We start from the raw sequence: 17,373 nt of genomic DNA on the forward strand, positions 1-17,373 counted from the left end.
AACTTGTGCCGCGTGCGGAATTTGCACTCGAAATTGAAAACAAAAATAAAAATAATAAGCTGACATTCCGTTTACGTGTTTATTATTTTTCTCAGCGCTTATTCATTATACTCTTTTTGAAAGCGCAGCCCAAAGACGGGGGAAAAAGAAAGACATAGAGACGAAGAGCTCTGTCTTTCTTTTTCTTTTGTCTTTGCGCTTTCAAAATTTTATGAAGCAGCTAGCCCAAACCAAAGTACTCCTCGTTCATGCTACACAACAGGACACACAAATTACAAATGCCAACTAGAGTAATGCCATGTGCAATGCTCTTAATGAGGTACCGTTTAAAATGCAGGATATAATCACGAGACTGGACATTTTTTGTCTGTTTTTTTCTAAATATAGCTAGCATTTATCCAAGTTCTGACGAATAGTGTTCAGTGAGTGATGTCAGAGCAACAATGTCAGCGTAAAGGAGCGACATAAGAGCAGGACCATTCCTTCCTGTGAATCACTTCCTTGATCTTTGGTCGCAGGCTCGGACAAGGGCAAGCAGCATTCAGTAGAAACTTGGCGTTTTTTCGCGACATGTAGCTCTGCGAATCTTAATGGGCATGATCCTCAGTGCCCAGTGCACCCATTACGCTTGTCAGCTCGAAATGCCCAGATCTAATGAGGGGCCTTCTAAGGTGTTCACCGACATAGGAGAAATTGATCCTACGTGATTAGACCTGGCATCCCTCCCTTCTGGCGTACCAGTGGTCTGGTTATTTGCTACAGCACTGCCCTTCCCAGCCACGCCGAAACAAAAAAGACCCAGGAGAGTGTTGATTGGACGGTGGACACTTGGCTCACAATGGTCGACAATAAATTGAAAAACCGTAATCAGCGAATCCCGCGGGAAATGCATGCCTATGTTCAACTGTTGGTGTTTCCGTGCTATCTTTAACAATATCATTTTTTTGCTTCTCATCGTAGGTGCGTGTCACCGATGTCTTAGTTTTAAATTATTTCAATTTTTGCAGAGATTTATTGTGCCTATATTTATGATTTTGAAGGCCTAAAACGGAGTTTTACCTGCCTGTCTCTGGTGTCTAAAACACACTTTTTCACTGCTGAAAAATCCGGCCTTTAGTCATGACATTGCAAGTGTGACCTCTAAAGGTGATGCTAGTCCTGTTGTGAGTGTACGAGCCAGTATTGCACTGATGGAACATGAGCTAAATACTGTGGAATTGATAGTAATGACCAGTAAAGTGGCCCTGCAATACTTTTTCAAGTAGCAATGGAAAGGATTCACTAAAGAAGCTTATTGCCTCAGGATTTCACCGCCGTGAAAATTTTTAGAATACATTCATTACGGGCGGTGCGACAAAGATTTGTTGTATGCTGCAATTGCAATCTCTCTTCTCTCGTCCCGATAAAAACGCTGGAAGCCATGCAGGGAGGGACGGGACGGCATGGGAAAAGAAAATACAGTGGACTCCTCTTAAAGGGAACTCGAAGGGGCAAGAAAATTTGTTCCACTTATAAGAAGTTTCATTCAAGCAAAGCCTACAAAATGAACGAAATATGACTTTATTTCAAAAACACCAACTGTGGACGACTGAACAAAAACATTTTGAAGTATAGAACAACTGCTATAGTTGATTAGAAAGAAAAATGTTGCTAATATTGCTGAATTGGAAAAAAGGAGGTGATAACTATTTGTTTGGTCTTGTTCAAGCACTTTCTCACGCAGTAAAAGTGCATTGCTGAAAGGCTGGGCAGGAACTCTGCGCCACCATCGTGTCCAAAGTAGCGCTGCAACAGGACTACAGCATCTCTTGCAGCATTGTGAGCCACTGAAATGAGCTCACGGATCACACACCATCTTATCACTACTTGAGCACAGGTTCTCATCTTGAACTTGAGCGATAGGTTTCTCAAGTCTGTCCTCACGACGAGACGTCGATTGCTGCTCGGCGTGCGTGGACATGTGCAATCACTGGATTGGCTTAGCTAGGCTAGCTTTGGCATTTTGCTTCATGGTTGCCAGACTGCCATGGCCACTTCCACCGTTCATGGATTTTGCCCGTTTTAGTTTCATTTAACCGATGTAAGCGAGAAAAAAAAAAATGTTCCGATTAACCGAAAATTTTTATTCTTAAATATGTAGGAGACTAACCAAATGAGCCTAGAGAGTTTCGTTTATGCGGCATTTCCGTTTAACCGAGTCTCATTTAATGGGAGTCCACTGTATTTCACATGCACCTCGTAATCATTGGCACTTTTTCTCTTTTTTTATTTGAATATGTGGCTTCTTAGTGTGATTGCGCGCACACGCGTCATTAAGTTGCGTCCTTCTGTGGCCGCCCGCCCTTGCAATGACAGAGTGTGCCATGCTCAAATTAGCCAGTGGCTGATACAATGGCTGTGATGAGTCATTTCTGAGCTTTTGTAGTGTCATTTGTTGAGAGAAAAGAAAGCAATTTTTAGGTGACGTTGAAAATTTATTGTGAATTCCAGGCCTCGTGCTGCGCTATATTTGGCTTGCATGTTCTCGGGAGCCTCGACTACCGATTAGCAGCGTTTTCTGACCACGCTCAGAAAGTGTTCCAGGGCCCCTTTAAATGACTCGTTTCAATCTGTGAGCTCTGTACACTGTCCTGATTGTTGTAGACTAAGCTTAAACATTTGGTACTCTGAACAACACACACGAGCAGCATGTGGCTTCATTGTTCAAAGTGATGTTGTGTGCATGGGAATGAGCACTTATTGCTTTTTTCTGGCAACTGTGACAGTGTCTTTTTTGTATTTGTAGGAACGCAGAATCGAGTCTACCACACCTGTGATGCTTCGAAAAGCCATCAAGAATGAAACCGAAATTGAATGTATGCGACGTGCCCATGTGAGTTTGTGGGCAATAATTAGTTGCTAATGATTGACTAAACAGCATTTAGACACATTTATAGTTGAAGGTTTCAGTTTTCACATCCTGTGTTATCCTGATGTCTTTGGTAAATTGTTAGTCCTGGCAGAATTGGCTGGACTTGTGGGAATAATAAGTTGCTAATTATTGACTAAACAGCATTTAGACACATTGATGGTTGAAGGTTTCAGTTTTCACGTCCTGTGTTATTTTGATGTGTTTAGTATATTGTCAGTCATGGTAGAATTTGCTTGACTGAAAGGTGAAAAAGATGAACTTCTGTGATAAAAGGTTGGTTAAAGGGGTCACGCATTTTAATCAAGTTGGGCAATGTATTTTGAATAGGGTTCACTGGAGGCTGTTGTCTTGAGGGAATCGAAGGTGACCGAACAGGGGATCTTCCACCAGGAGCCAGAATCCAGTGTTGGCGATGTCAAAACTGTACCCTTTTTGTAAGACAATTATAGTCGGATGCAACTGTGAAGTCTAGAGGCCCCCCCCCCTCTCCCCAGATGACTGAAGTTGAGCGCTCAGTGACTAAAGAAATGGCCCAACTCATGCACTCTGCAATGTTCTCAGAAGGTGGGGTCTCCGGCTGTTTGCCTCATAATGCCGGTCTAGAGTTGTGTGCCTATTGGCACCGGCTTGTGAGCACCTACCTTTGAGGAGGTGCAATAGTTGTATACACTTTTAGAAGTAATAGTGAATGGCTTCATCCCATGTCATACTGGAAGCTGAATAATACTTTGTGATGAGCTTGCTATATAGGCAGCAGAGTTTTCGGTGAAATATGTAGTTGACGTGTATGTCTATGGTGGTTTAAAGAGACCGAGAGCCAATTTTTCTTGACCCAATTTTTCGTGGCGCAACAGAAAGCTCACCCTCCATTGTGTTTTAGCTGTAGTGCCTGATCCCAAATGTGCGCAGTTATTTTGTAAACAGCACTTTTAGATCTGAAAAGCCCCTAAACTGTGCAGGGACGTCTTCCAAAAATGCTTTGAAGCACTGGTGGTGGTGATAGCTTCCCTTGCATTATGCTCAAACTTCTGCTTTTACAGGAGTGAATTAAACTTTTGTTAATCACCTTCATATTGACATTATCGGCCGTTTTAGAATATGAAAAACGGGTAGAGTAAGTTTTTCGAATGATCGTCGTTGCATGAAGTCCCTTTACTGCCTTTCAAAACAGGCACTCGTGTCATCCGCGATTAGTTCTGGCAAACTCGTCACTAGAGCTCATCTTCAGAGTCGCGAGGTGCTCTCCGTAATTCTCCAACTTGTCAGCAGGTGCTGCTAGGCCTTCAGCTAACAGTGTTCACGAGCATCGCATCATTTATCAAGTGAAAGTGGCGCCAATGGCGCCACTTGTGCACTTTTTTTGCACTGTTTACTGCAATTACATCCAATCCCGCCCCTATTACCAGAGTAGATTTTATGTGTTCAGCAAAGGCATTCGAGGACAAGCGTTGTTTTATGTCATCGTATTCGTGTTGTTTAACTTTTTAACATGAAATTGTTTTATGACAAGGCCCACAACGACTCTGCTGATGTATTTCCGTCACAGATATGATGTACATTATTGCTATGTAGCTAAAATATCAGCAGTCAGTAATTCTGCAAGCAAAAGACGATGAAGAAGAGATCCGGTCTGTCTGCTGTGCTTGCTATCTATGATCTTGGTCGGTGCTATATTCATAAGTGAAAATACAGCTTCTAAATAGCTATTCCTAGTGTCATATTTACGTAACAATATATTTTAATAATATCTTGGATTCAATATCCCAAAACCACCATATAATTATGAGAGAGGGCTCCGGAAATTTTGACCACCTGGAGTTCTTTAACGTGCGCCCAAATCTGAGCACACGGGCTTACAGCATTCTCGCGTTCATCAACAATGCAGCCGCCGCAGCCGTGATTCGATTCTGCGACCTGTGGGTCAACAGCCGAATGCCTTAACCACTAGACAACAATATAGTTTGACAAATTACGAAGAAAAAGAAAACGAGAAGGAAAAGAGCCAGCGACCCCCTTATCGACAACGTGCGGTGCTAACCACAACGCCACGAAACGAGCATTGCAATGAAGGCTAACAGCAAGCCATTTTCATACACCATATACCATTTGGTGGTCCTCAGGGCTTCGTAACTTCAGCGCGTTTTTGTCATCAGTAGCCAGATGGCACGAAGGTCTCTCGTTGGGTTTGGCCTCTAGCATTTCAATCAGTGCCGCCTTCATGGTGCGTGGTCTCTCCTGCGTGGGCGCTTATTGGACATGTGATTTGGGAGAGCAGGAAGGTCACTTTGCTCATAGACGTAGCATCAGCAGCTGTTGCATCTGCGAAAGGAGCATGCTGCTCACACAAGAAGTAATAAATGTGACATTTTCTTGCATTTGTCCTGTGTATACTTGGGCATTCGTTTCTAGACTCTTTCTTTCTGTTAGAATAGCACGCTTCAAGTGTCGTGTTGCGACAGTTGCTAGTCCGCGCACGTCTTAGGTATGCTCATTTCGTGCGTGCTTTCTGCTTGTGCTGTGCGCTACAAGCTTTGAGCTGGTTGTCGTTCTTCACTTGATTTTGCTACTTGTTGCTGTAGGATGAATTCGTTCACCATTGTGGCAAAACAATGCACAAATAACACTCAACTATCTCTGTGAAGGCAAGGTTCACTATCGTGCTATGCCGATTCCTAGAAGAGGAATAAACCGCATTTTTTTTGTTGAAATCACCACTTTCACCGATGTACTGGTTGCCACAATCGTGGCAGCTTATGGCATAAACAAGACTGGGAAATTTCTGTTGGGCAACTTGTAATTAATGTTGACCAAAGCATTCCTTATCTTCTATGTTAGTAAATGCACTATTTGTATGTATGTGTCTTTTACATATGACACGGTATATCTGAATTTCGAACCACAACATTACTCATGTCTGTAAATTTGTGCATGTTTGTCTTGGCCATGATTTTGACTTGGTTTGAAAGCCTTCCGGTTAGACTAATGCCTATCTCATGCCTTTTATTATTATTATTATTATTATTATTATTATTATTATTATTATTATTATTATTATTATTATTATTATTATTATTGGTGAGGCAACAGCAAACATTCTCGTCTACACACTTATTCGCGATAACTCAAGTTTCAAAAGTAGCATTTGGGTAACATCAGCTACGTTTTTCATTTGAGTTGCTTGAGATGGTGTTATTAAATGTAGGATTATTTTTTAGTATCGCGCGCCTAGAAGAGTACGTAAACGAAGGTAACATGTCGACATTCGCTTTTCATTTATGTATGGAATCTAGGAAGCTTTTGTAACTTGACAGATTTCTTCTTGCCACCACATATTCAAACTTTGGCACTTTAAACGCTACCCCCAGATTTCATTGCAGGCGTCTGAAGACTTTCGTTGTACTTCAAGCATCAGAGCCCAGAGAAATAAAACACCAACATGCATGTGCTCCAGGAAATAAAAAAGAAAACTTTGCAGTACGGCTCATTTCTCGCAAAGTTGTCGTTAGTCGTTATCAAGGCAAGGGGCTCAGAATACGCGAGTAGTAATATATTTTTTTTGCTAGACCGTATATTTTGGAGGTGCGCAAATGAGGTGGAGACGCCTAATCAATAGTAAATACAGCAGTCCAGATCGAATCGGATCTAATTCAATTCACATCTTAAGCGGTGGTGGAATCGGTCAGGTACCCGTGTCCTTTTTTTACACGGATGCCGCGATATGGTGCCACTTTTAGGTTTCCTAGCAGTTATGACTGCGTTTTCGCACTATTTCAGGCTCCTTCAAACTTTCATTTGCGGTTAATTTTAACTTGTGTGTTTGCTTCCTGGTTCTTCTGAACATCAAAGAGCCAACTTGCTCACTGTCTGGCTCAGGGGTTTTATTATCAGCCAGATATACATATTTTTTCACATTTACCACATTTCAGTATGTTCTGAGCATGTGCGGTAAATAGGTTTACTTATTTTATATGAATGCCTAATAATTTTTTTTTTCCACTCAAGGGTTTGTTTCCAGTGCACAGAATTTTCTAAATAGACGTGACGGTCATGGAATTTACTTTCAATCATCATGGAAAACCTGGAAAAGTTAGGGAATATGGAAAAATCTAATTAGTAGACAACCTGTTCGTCCCTGAGACATATGAAAAAGGGCCATTTTCTCGTGATAATGAGAGTTAAAGTAGTGTTCGCAAATGCCTTGTGCATTTATTAACATGGACAGCAGGGTTGCTTTGTTGTCATAAATGTGTGCTAATACAGGGTATGCACTGCTGACAATATTTTGCATGCTCTTTTTTTGATGAAGCACTGGTAAACCTTGATATAACAAACGCTTGAAAATATTGTCCGTAGAACACTATTTTTTACCATAATATAATGACGCGTGTTGATGTGCAATTTCAGTATAAATGACTTTGACTGGTGCCACAAAGGGCAACTTTTGCTGGTACTAGTGGTTTAAACACACAATTATTTAGAACGCGTTTTCCAGATCTCACCCACATAATAAAGTAGTTTGGGGGGGGGGGGGGGGGGGGCTGAAGGAAGCGCAATGCTGTCCTTCTTGCCTCCGAGCAGGAAGGAACAGAAAATATGCATGTGAATGCACTATCACATTGTACTACACACTCTGTAACTAGAATAGTTCTGTATTTTATGGCATGAGTTCTGTGCTGCAGCACCCAGTCAAGTGTTCTTGTTGCCTCACGTCGAGTTGCAAGCTGTGTAGCCATAAAGGTGCTAGTACTAAACTTAATGAGCTCTCACTTGCCAACAATCTTACTAGTTCAGGAAACGGATGTTTTTAACAGGGCTATCTTCTAGGCCAGTGGTTCTCATCCATGGATGTGTTGGGGACCCCTTATTGACTGGTAGAAGTGATGGGGGATCCCTTGCAGCAGAGGGGCGGGAAGGGGGGTAGGTAGGTAGATTAACTCAACTGGAGCGTGAAACAAGTGCCTTTTATTGCTACCAAAAACATCAAACAAAGGTGCCACATCACTCAATTTTGGACAGTTCATCAATACGTGGCATAGTCGCACTTAAATAAAAATGCGGGTGAGGGTTTCGTGGATCACAGAAATGGCTTTGCAGATCCCCTTGAGTCCACGGACCTTCATTTGAGAATCACTGTTCTAGGCTATCGCAGAAGGCGAGAAAAAGAATGTTGACACTTGGTTCAAGTTATTACAGAGCTTATTGTGTCCGATCGCAAAGTTAAATCAGTTGTTTGGGCCACTGCCAAGTCTATTTTAGACAAATATTCTGTGAAATCAATTGGAACTTGCAGGTGCTCTTACCTTAAATGAAAGTTTTTGTTTATTATATTCAGAATACATTCTGTGAATGCATTACTGCAACAAGATTTAAGTAGCTGACTGGTTTTTTTTTTGGAGCTACTTACAGTTAACTCCTGCACTATTACTAACCCAATGAAATTATGTGGATAATCTGTGGTAAAACTGAATTACAAGACTTCCGTTGTACCAGTGCATAGCTCAAGAGGAGGAATAAACATATTGCTCAAAACGGTGTTGCAGTTCTAGTGACCATAAGAATTTAATGCCAAACTGGGTCTTGCTTGATTATGGACATAACGCACATGATGTTGCAAAAACTGAAATCTTGCCTACCAATAAACAAAGGTGTCTTAATTTGGATTGTTGCTTTGATTTCGTGATATTTTAGAAGTCCTTTTGTTTTATAGGCTGTAATGGTTTTTGATGTTCTGCACGCATTGTATTGATTGAAGAGCAAGTTGCAGTGCATGGCCACGAGGAGAACTAAGTCAGCTGACACTGAAAGTGCTTTGTTTCCTTGTGTGGAGAAAACCAAATAAACAAGTGAAACGGCAAGAATACTGTTTGTTTTACCCAATGGATTGACATAGGTGCAGGTGCACTCTGAAATTGGAAAGTATGAATTTGAAACTGTTTATAGTTGGCTATTGAAGGCGGTAAGCACTCGCAGGAAAGTACTACCTACAGTCAGACGTTTTTTTACATGATCCGCGGTTTATGTTAGTGCTGTGTCATGTCTGAATACATATTCATTAAGGATAGTGAAAGTAGTGTTTGACACAATCTAATTTATTACCTCATTTTAGGTGAAAGATGCTGTGGCACTGTGCGAGTTTTTTGTTTGGATGGAATCTGAAGTCCCCAAGGGAGAAGTCACCGAGATGACAGCTGCTGCCAAGCTGGAACACTTCCGAAGGTGCAGAATGCTTTGCACATTTTAAAATTTGAATTTCCTCCAGAATGTAGTCTGACGGTCTTTTTCATGCTGTATCATTGTGGAAAATTTCGGAAAATCGTCTACATTACAATTACATGCTAGCAACACCTTATTATTCAATGTGCCGAATAATTGAGACACCTTCGTGGCACTGTATGTGATCCACATGTGCAGCATATAAAGATGTCTGAAATTTCCGGTACTGAAACTTTTTCCATCTGCTCTTTCTGACCTTATGTCGTGATTACGGGTCTGCAACAGCATTAATTCAAGCCACCTTTGCTGTCACGTTATTTCTCGGCCTTTAGCTAGTACACTCGTGGGCCCGCCACTCTCTGTTTTATGCAGCTTAGTTGGAACAATGATTGGGTATAACAATTGAAGGTATTGTGTCACTTGAATGCTATCGTTAATTAGTTTTACTATCAGTAGGATTTGAACTGGCAATGTTGTCTTCATGCAAAAGTAGCTCATCGCTTTGCCATGCTCATGGCACGAACGCTTGTTCAGTGTTTGCAACATATAAATCCATTCCCTACAAGCGTATGCTTGCAGTGAATGGATTTATATGTTAGTGCTTTATTTCATGCCTTATGAATGTTCAGGGAACAAGAAGACTACGTAGGACCAAGTTTCGAGACTATCTCGGCATCTGGCCCTAACGCGGCTATCATCCACTACCGTCCTGAGGAAGAGTCTGACCGGCGAGTAACGACCGAGGAAATTTATCTGTGCGACTCGGGAGGCCAATACAGGTCAGCCATTATGGTGCTAAGGCTAGCATGGCAGTTATTCTGATGAGCTTACATTTGCTCACTTTCTGCCTGTTTAGGGATGGCACAACAGATGTGACCAGAACGTGGCACTTCGGCACACCCAGCCAGTACGAAAAAGTGAGTGTTCTTTGTGGTGTACTTTTCCTGGGATGTGGACTACAGTTTTGGTCTCCTTGTAGGAATGCTTCACTCGGGTTGTCAAGGGAAACATAGCGCTTTCATCTGCAATTTTCCCACGCCTCGTGAAAGGTTTGTTCTGCTTAATTTTTTGTCCAACAGCTCTTTAAAGCAACTTGCAATCGCATTCAAAATGTGTTTCCTTCTTTAGGGCAAATGCTCGATACCTTGGCATCCGCATTCAAAATCTGTTTTCTTCTTTAGGGCAAATGCTCGATACCTTGGCACGAAGAGCTCTCTGGGAAGTAGGCTTGGACTATCTTCATGGAACTGGCCATGGAGTTGGCGCCTTTCTCAATGTGCATGAAGGTGCGTGGCAAGCTTAAGAGTTTGGTTCTGTTTTTTGTTGCCACCATGGAGTTTTTCACAAACATACCCAGAGGAAAGTGTGGCGCCACCGTTCATGCAAATTTCTTAAGGAGCCTCTTGGGGAGTGCTGGTAATGACGATATATGTGTCTGCAAGGCTTGTATTGGCTGGTGTTGAGCGAGGCTTTGGCTGAAAAGTGAATACGACTGCATAAATAATGCTTCTTTAAAAAAAAAAACGTGTATAAATGGATCTCATCCACGCATATAATATTCTACAATAAAGGTCAGCTTACCTTGATGGCACAACCAAACAGCGAAAGAAAAAGACGACATAAAATTGGTGGGGGGAACGCTCGCTTTGTCGTCTGTCTGCCAAGTTTAGTGGCCGTTGGCTACTTCTTACGCTTCGTAAAATTGTACAACAAAAAAAGGTTCTAGTGCTAAATGAAACGGGTTTCTGTGCAGTGACAAAAATAAATAGCTTATTATGTGCTCTTTTTGTAAGAAATCAATCATTTTAACGTGAAGCTAGACGCATCTTCTAGGTATACAAATCTGAGTCAAGTTCGAAGCTCAGATATCCCGGCATTCCCTTGCATCCAGCAGCTCACTAGCGCCAGATTTCCTTGTAGGTAAGTTTGAGAGATACTCTGTGGTTGCCACTTTTGCATTGAGGAGCTTACATTTGAGTCACATCGTGGCACATACACATATAAAGTTATGCTTCTCTAGGCTGTTTGTGTGGTGTATGCACTTTATATGCATACTCGTTGACTACCGTAGGGCCTAGCTCTACAAGCCCTGTATAACATCCCACATTTGCACTTCCACTTGCTCCATGCTGTGCACTGATTACACTTCTGTGCATGGCTGTACATGTAGAAAGGGAGGATCTAGCTGGCATTTATTAGCTGAATTTGAAAGTAAACACAATTCAATAACAAAAGCAAATTTTAACCAACTTGCCATGTCACCATGCACTCCTACAGTCATGTGCTGCAGAGTAATGGAAACTGAAAGAGAATCAGATGGTTACAAGGTCACAAGGCACTACTTCAAAATACTGAGACTATAGGAGTGTATGTGTATGCGCTTAGGCTGTGCCTTTCCCCAACAAGCTAAATTAACTGCTGTCTGGCAAATTTTAAAGGACCGCCCTTGGCCAAAGATGCTAAACTCATACAAATTTTTTCGTGTCCCAAGCTGTCTTGTGCGTACAATGAAGGACTCGATTTCCACCAAAACTGAACCAATAGGTTGCCTCACTGATTATGATGGGGAAGGGGATAGCCGAGTGACAGCATTTTATAACTTTCTGCCAACCTGTCCGGGCAGGAGGCAAAAGACAAGAGGGGAAAAAAAAGCGAAGAGGAAAGGTTTGGCTTACTTGATTGGCTACCCTATACGTGGCTACCCAAGACACAGGGGCGTCGTGAAACTATATTGTGGACACCCGAGCTCTCACAAAATAGGTACTCTGTAGTGGAATGTCGTTGTGGGTGTCTGAATATCCAAAACATTGTGCATCCATCTATTTTGCAAAAATTTGGCAATTTTAAAACCTTACAGAATTATGTACTTATCTACCTCGCACTTCATTTTGTATAAAATGTTTCTGAATTGTATAACAAGTGGGTGATTTCATTCAACACAAAATACCTAACACCTGCTAGGCTCATTAGAAAGGGCTGAACTTTATGCTTTTTTTGTTGACACTTTACCTTCAAGCACACTTTTTTGATGATGATAGTCTTTCTTGGGGTACTTCGCCGCAAAATTTTGGTCTGTCTGTCTGTCTGTTTGTCTGTTCGCTGAAAAGATACTCGAAACGGCATAACTCCAACCCCATCCGCAGCGCCCACCAATATTGCTCAAGTTTCAGTATTCGTAGTTGTGCGATTGTCAATTAACAAGCAATTATTGTGCATACCTGAGGCACAGTAACAACACGTATATGTTTTGTGGTGTTTCTCTATATACTAGAGAAGGTATTATAAGAACCGTGCCGTTTATCATGCTGGGCTGACAATGCAACGCTATGCATAAAAAGGCAAGTATTTCCAATACTTCACTAATACGAGACGATGGTCGCACCTACCCGTTGCTTTGCGTTCTACACCTTATCGCCTCCGAGACAGGCGCGCACGCCATCCTTCATTTTCAAAGCTAACGGCTAGATAGCGCTTGTGTCTTACGTGCCGCGAAGCGCTAGTTTGCCTCCACTGCACGGATCGAGGCACTCTAACGCAGCGCCTCCAGAATACAATTCACTGATTTTCTCACGCAGAACATAAAAAAAAACGTTCTGTTCACTCTTTGCAGATGCAAGACTATCGTTTCTCGATTACACTTGCAGTGAAACATGCAGATACGGAACCAATTTTTTTTCCTGAGATCTATTGATCATTAGAACCAAATTTCAGGTATTCGTTGTCACAGGATCAGCCAGTCATTAAGTGTTACTAACCATGTTAAACTGTGTAATGATCCGATAGCTTTAAGGAGCTTGTTTTCTGAAATTCTGGTGTCAGTGTCATTGGTTGTGAGCAAAAAGTCAGTGTTGTCTGTAAGTGAAAATTCGAGATAAATGCAAAAAAGGAAATAAATTTAAAACAAAAAAAACTTCAGTACGAGTTCAAATCGAAACCAGAACTTCTGCGGGGCAAGCACACACCTGTGCTTGAAATAGCTTCGGAAGAAGATGCTATATGAATGTAATATAGGGCGTGGAGTGTCATGTAATATTGTGTAGCAGAAATGTGGAACCGCACAAGGTATCGAGACATTTGAATTGCGAAGTGAGTGGTTGGTTTAAATTACAAGCCATGCAAGCATAATTTTCATTATCAGCAACATCATTCGCACCATGTGCTCACGTGCGCATGTTGCCTTACAGGCGCGTAGTTGGTACCTCGCCAACTCACAAAAGGCAGAATTATATCATAGGGGGCACTTTGTGACCTTACTTGCAGTATGCATTATGGGATAGTTTGAAAAGGCCAATTTGTGGGTGCACACACATCCCTTTCCTTGCAAAACGGTTTAAGTGTCCACAGGAAGTGAAGCCATGCTAGCAATGGAGAAGTTGATGGGAACAGGGTCCAATGTGGCAATTCATTTTAATTTGTTTTGCTCTATGTACATTTGGTCCACTCTTGCAATACTCAAAAATAAAATGGCATATAAATAAACATGCAATAAACTCTCGCTTGAGTTAACTTCAAGGGACTCGTGGAAATGGTTCACTTAACTACATTACAAAACAGCATTTGGCACAGCACATGTCAAATCAAACGTGTGAAATGCAATGTATATTGAAAAGAATTCGGTCATTTTTATTTGGACTGGTGCCCTTAACTCTTTCGTTACCACGCCTATTCAAATCAATCATCGGTGATCGGCGCTTTTGGATCATCAATTTTGGCTTATTAAATTTGTTTCTCGTGCACCCAGCACTTTTTAATAGTTAGTACAGTCTCTCAACTTGAACTTTCGACGAGCTAAAAGCTCGAGGATGACCACCCCTCAGCTTTACGTTTTATGGCGACGGTGTTTTGCGTCAGCCTCAGACACCCGCAGCCATTCATGTGTTTGTTTTGTTTTTGTTTACACCCCCAAGTTGTCTCCACAGCAAGTACGTATAGCTTCTGACCTTTCTGTACAATCTTATAGCTACTCTGGTTGTTTGCGTGGTCCACACTTCGCTGGGACACAGTGTGCTGGTGCTGGCTGCAGAGCTTCTCCTAACGACAGGAATGGCCCTGGAACACATGTTCGCCCTGTATATGGAGCAGTGCAAAACGTTTTAGAACCGCGGGCGATATTTTTTTTTAATATGAAATGCGCGAAACTGCAAAGAAATATGCTTGGATGCATTTATTGCAACGCCAACCTATGAGGAGTGAGGTGGTTCATGGAAAGAGGTGACGCTAGATGAAATAGCGAAGTTCATTGGACACCTCATTTATAGAGGGATTATTCACATCATGGGTGCCTATAATCGAACACCTGGAGACTTATCGCAAGAAAACATAAGTTTACTGACAAAAGTTTACGAGTACACTTGTGTCTCGCGAAAAACCATGAAATGCTTCACCGCATGGCGCAAGCAACGGTGCAACACCTCAGTTCTGATTTTCTTTGTCCATGTGAAGAGAAACATTTTGTACTACATTCATTATCTTTATACTGTTCCTGAATTTGCTTTGTTTTGAAAATTTTTGCACATATAGTGTTTTTGACACTGTTTATTCAGTGACATTAAAAATTCCACACTTTTCACATTTTCATTCATTCTAACATATATTTTTTGCTCTAAAACGTATATTTTTGGAAAGAGCATTTCATTGTGCAAACTTCAGTATGCTGCAATGCATGCTGGAGTGCTTTTCAAACTGGCAAAAACGATCTTCCCGAGACATATGAAAAACAACCATTTTCACGTGGTAACGAAAGATTTAAAACACAAAAAAGACAAAACTGTCCTGAGAGTCTGTGTTTCTGTGCACTGCCTTAGGCACAGCTTGCTGCTGTGATATAGACTCTCACAACTTTCTAATACATATTCTGCAGCCTCAGCTGAAGATACATGACTCGAATCTTCCTCGACCATTACAACTTTGTCGCACTCTTTGTCTTTACGGTTCCAGGAAAGCATTGCAAACAATTTCCCAATGTGACAGCTCTGTGCAGGTACTAAAACGTGGCTTGTTTTCACTTCTCGCACGGGCAATTTGCCTCATGATAACTGGCGAGGGTTTGATATACGCATTCACAAGAAAATGGAGGACATGGAAGGATGCTCTACTAGCAGCTGAATTTTTTATTCAGGATAAACATATTCAGTGATAGAAGTGCTGCTCCAAAAGGCTCCAAAAGAGAAATGCTGCTCTATGCTGCTTCAAAATACAATATTTGTTAGTAACTTCTCCGAACCTGCTCTGAAATGGTGTTGGGAAACTAAAAACAATAAAGTTAAACCATGTGACTGTCCAGTGAGCTTAAACGAAACCAAAAGCAAGCTGTATACACTATCATCCTAGTATGCTACTGAGGGGAGTAAGTCCAGAAAAATCACAAGTTTATACAAATCAAGCCATGGCAGCCGTTTAATATGGGTTCTATTTTTATTTATATAACAATGAAATCATGTTTTGAAATGAATCCTAACTTGAGTATGGGGTCCAATCTCAAGCAATCCCATTGTTCTATTCAGTCTCTTTTCTGGCCTTATGCGATTTCCATATTTTACACAGCTGAGGGGCATATTTTAACACAGGTACACAGTAAAAGATAAACAGCATTTTAAAAAGTTGATCACACTATACTGAACTGTTAACTCACTTGTATCACGTGCTAAAGCTAAATCTCAAGGAAGACACTTGCAAAGGGTGTGCTCCCCAGCCTGAACAAAAAAAGTCCGGACGCTGCTGCCCCCCTTCCATGATTTACACTATACTGTTTGTATACTAGCTGCATACTAGTATAGTGCATGCTGTATGACAAATATGAATATTTGTCAGATGCTTAAATGATGCTTTAGACTTGAGGGAGTGGTCAAAACATGCATATGCTCCAGAAACACCAGTAGCCACCCTAAAAAAGTCACTGTTTTGCCAATGGGGCAAAGCAATGAATGCGATAGTAACATATTCGAATGTTTTACGAAGCAAAGCTAGCATTTTAAGAGCAATATTAATTGTAGTAAACATGCACTTGCTAAGTAACCAAGTTTCCTGCGGTGCAGCCACAGTAGATGACCAGAACAAGGCTTGTGCGTAGTGACAGCGTTGATGAGAAACGCCTCCCATGGACAGTGTATGCTGGTACTAAGGGCTATATGTCGTGTGTCACCGCTGGTGGCAGTTTATCATGTGTAGAGCGCATATAAATGTGCACGGCCGCTCCAGGTACACTTTTGGCACCATTTTTCGTGTTGAGAGGGCAGCCCGTATAAGCTCCTGCTGTGGTGGCAAGAGCCGCACGCCAATCGTTGCCGCAATAGCGTGGCAAGCATAAGCCCTTCCCCCCCCCCCCCCTCGTTCGTTCACAAGGTAAGCGCGTGTGCAGACGACCCCGGCCGGAAACGCAATGTTCACTCTACAATAAGAGGAGGCTAGCGCACCTTCCCCTTATATATATATGTATGTGTGTGTATATATATATATATAAGTGAATGACAACGGTGGTGGCAAAAACATGCCGAGACTGTTCATATAATTGCTTTATAGCACATTTTTTTCTGCTCCAGGATCTGCTCTAAAAAGCAATATGTTGTTTCCATCACTGAATATTGGTAATGCAGTTATTCCAAACAAAACCAGTGCCCTCTATTTCCTTGTATGCTGCGTATTTCGCGCCACCCTCTGTTATCATGAACCATCACCAACTTGCCTAAATTTTTACTTCACCGATTTGCCTTGGCAGTGTTGCCTGCACAAGTGATGTTGCACCACCGCATATATATAGATGGACGCTTTGGTGGCAGCACACATCGGTGACGAGAGTTTTGCAGAGTTGCAGCAAAACTTCAGTGAATTCATCTCAAAGAGAGCTTGTGTTTGCAAATGAAGTTAGTTCAACTAAAGTATGAGCCATTCAGAAATTCGTTTAACTGAAAACTTTTTGCATAGAATGCATGGGAAAACCACGGAAAATTTCCTACAAGTTTGTTAGTCTGAAATATCCATTAAACTGAAACCAATGCTAGTACAAGTGAGAGTTAACTGTGTATATATATTGACCACTGTGAACTGTGACAACAAAAGCCAGAAAATCAGCGTTCACTTGCCACAGATAGTGCTCATTTTATGTAATATTCTGGGGCTGCAAAATTGCATACTGGCTTGGTATTGTGCAAGTAGTGGATATATATTTATTTTATTTATTTATTTTCATACTCTCAGGGTCCGAAGGCATTACAGAAGAGAAGTGGTTGAACAATATATTATTAATTGAAGCT

General features: G+C 41.6%; 1 protein-coding gene across 8 annotated transcripts in view; it reads left to right on the forward strand.

Annotated features, from left to right (window-relative positions):
- Positions 1–17,373, forward strand: part of ApepP (Aminopeptidase P) — a 72,074-nt gene that overhangs the window by 22,114 nt on the left and 32,587 nt on the right. For all 8 annotated transcript variants that reach the window (XM_075876244.1, XM_075876246.1, XM_075876247.1 and 5 more), the window contains 6 exons: positions 2,786–2,872; positions 9,018–9,127; positions 9,754–9,903; positions 9,981–10,041; positions 10,104–10,173; positions 10,306–10,410. In XM_075876244.1, coding sequence (XP_075732359.1) covers positions 2,786–2,872; positions 9,018–9,127; positions 9,754–9,903; positions 9,981–10,041; positions 10,104–10,173; positions 10,306–10,410 — 583 coding nt within the window. The remainder of the gene's footprint in view (positions 1–2,785; positions 2,873–9,017; positions 9,128–9,753; positions 9,904–9,980; positions 10,042–10,103; positions 10,174–10,305; positions 10,411–17,373) is intronic.

This window comes from Rhipicephalus microplus, chromosome X, assembly GCF_043290135.1.
Source record: "Rhipicephalus microplus isolate Deutch F79 chromosome X, USDA_Rmic, whole genome shotgun sequence".
Lineage (NCBI taxonomy): Eukaryota > Metazoa > Arthropoda > Arachnida > Ixodida > Ixodidae > Rhipicephalus > Rhipicephalus microplus.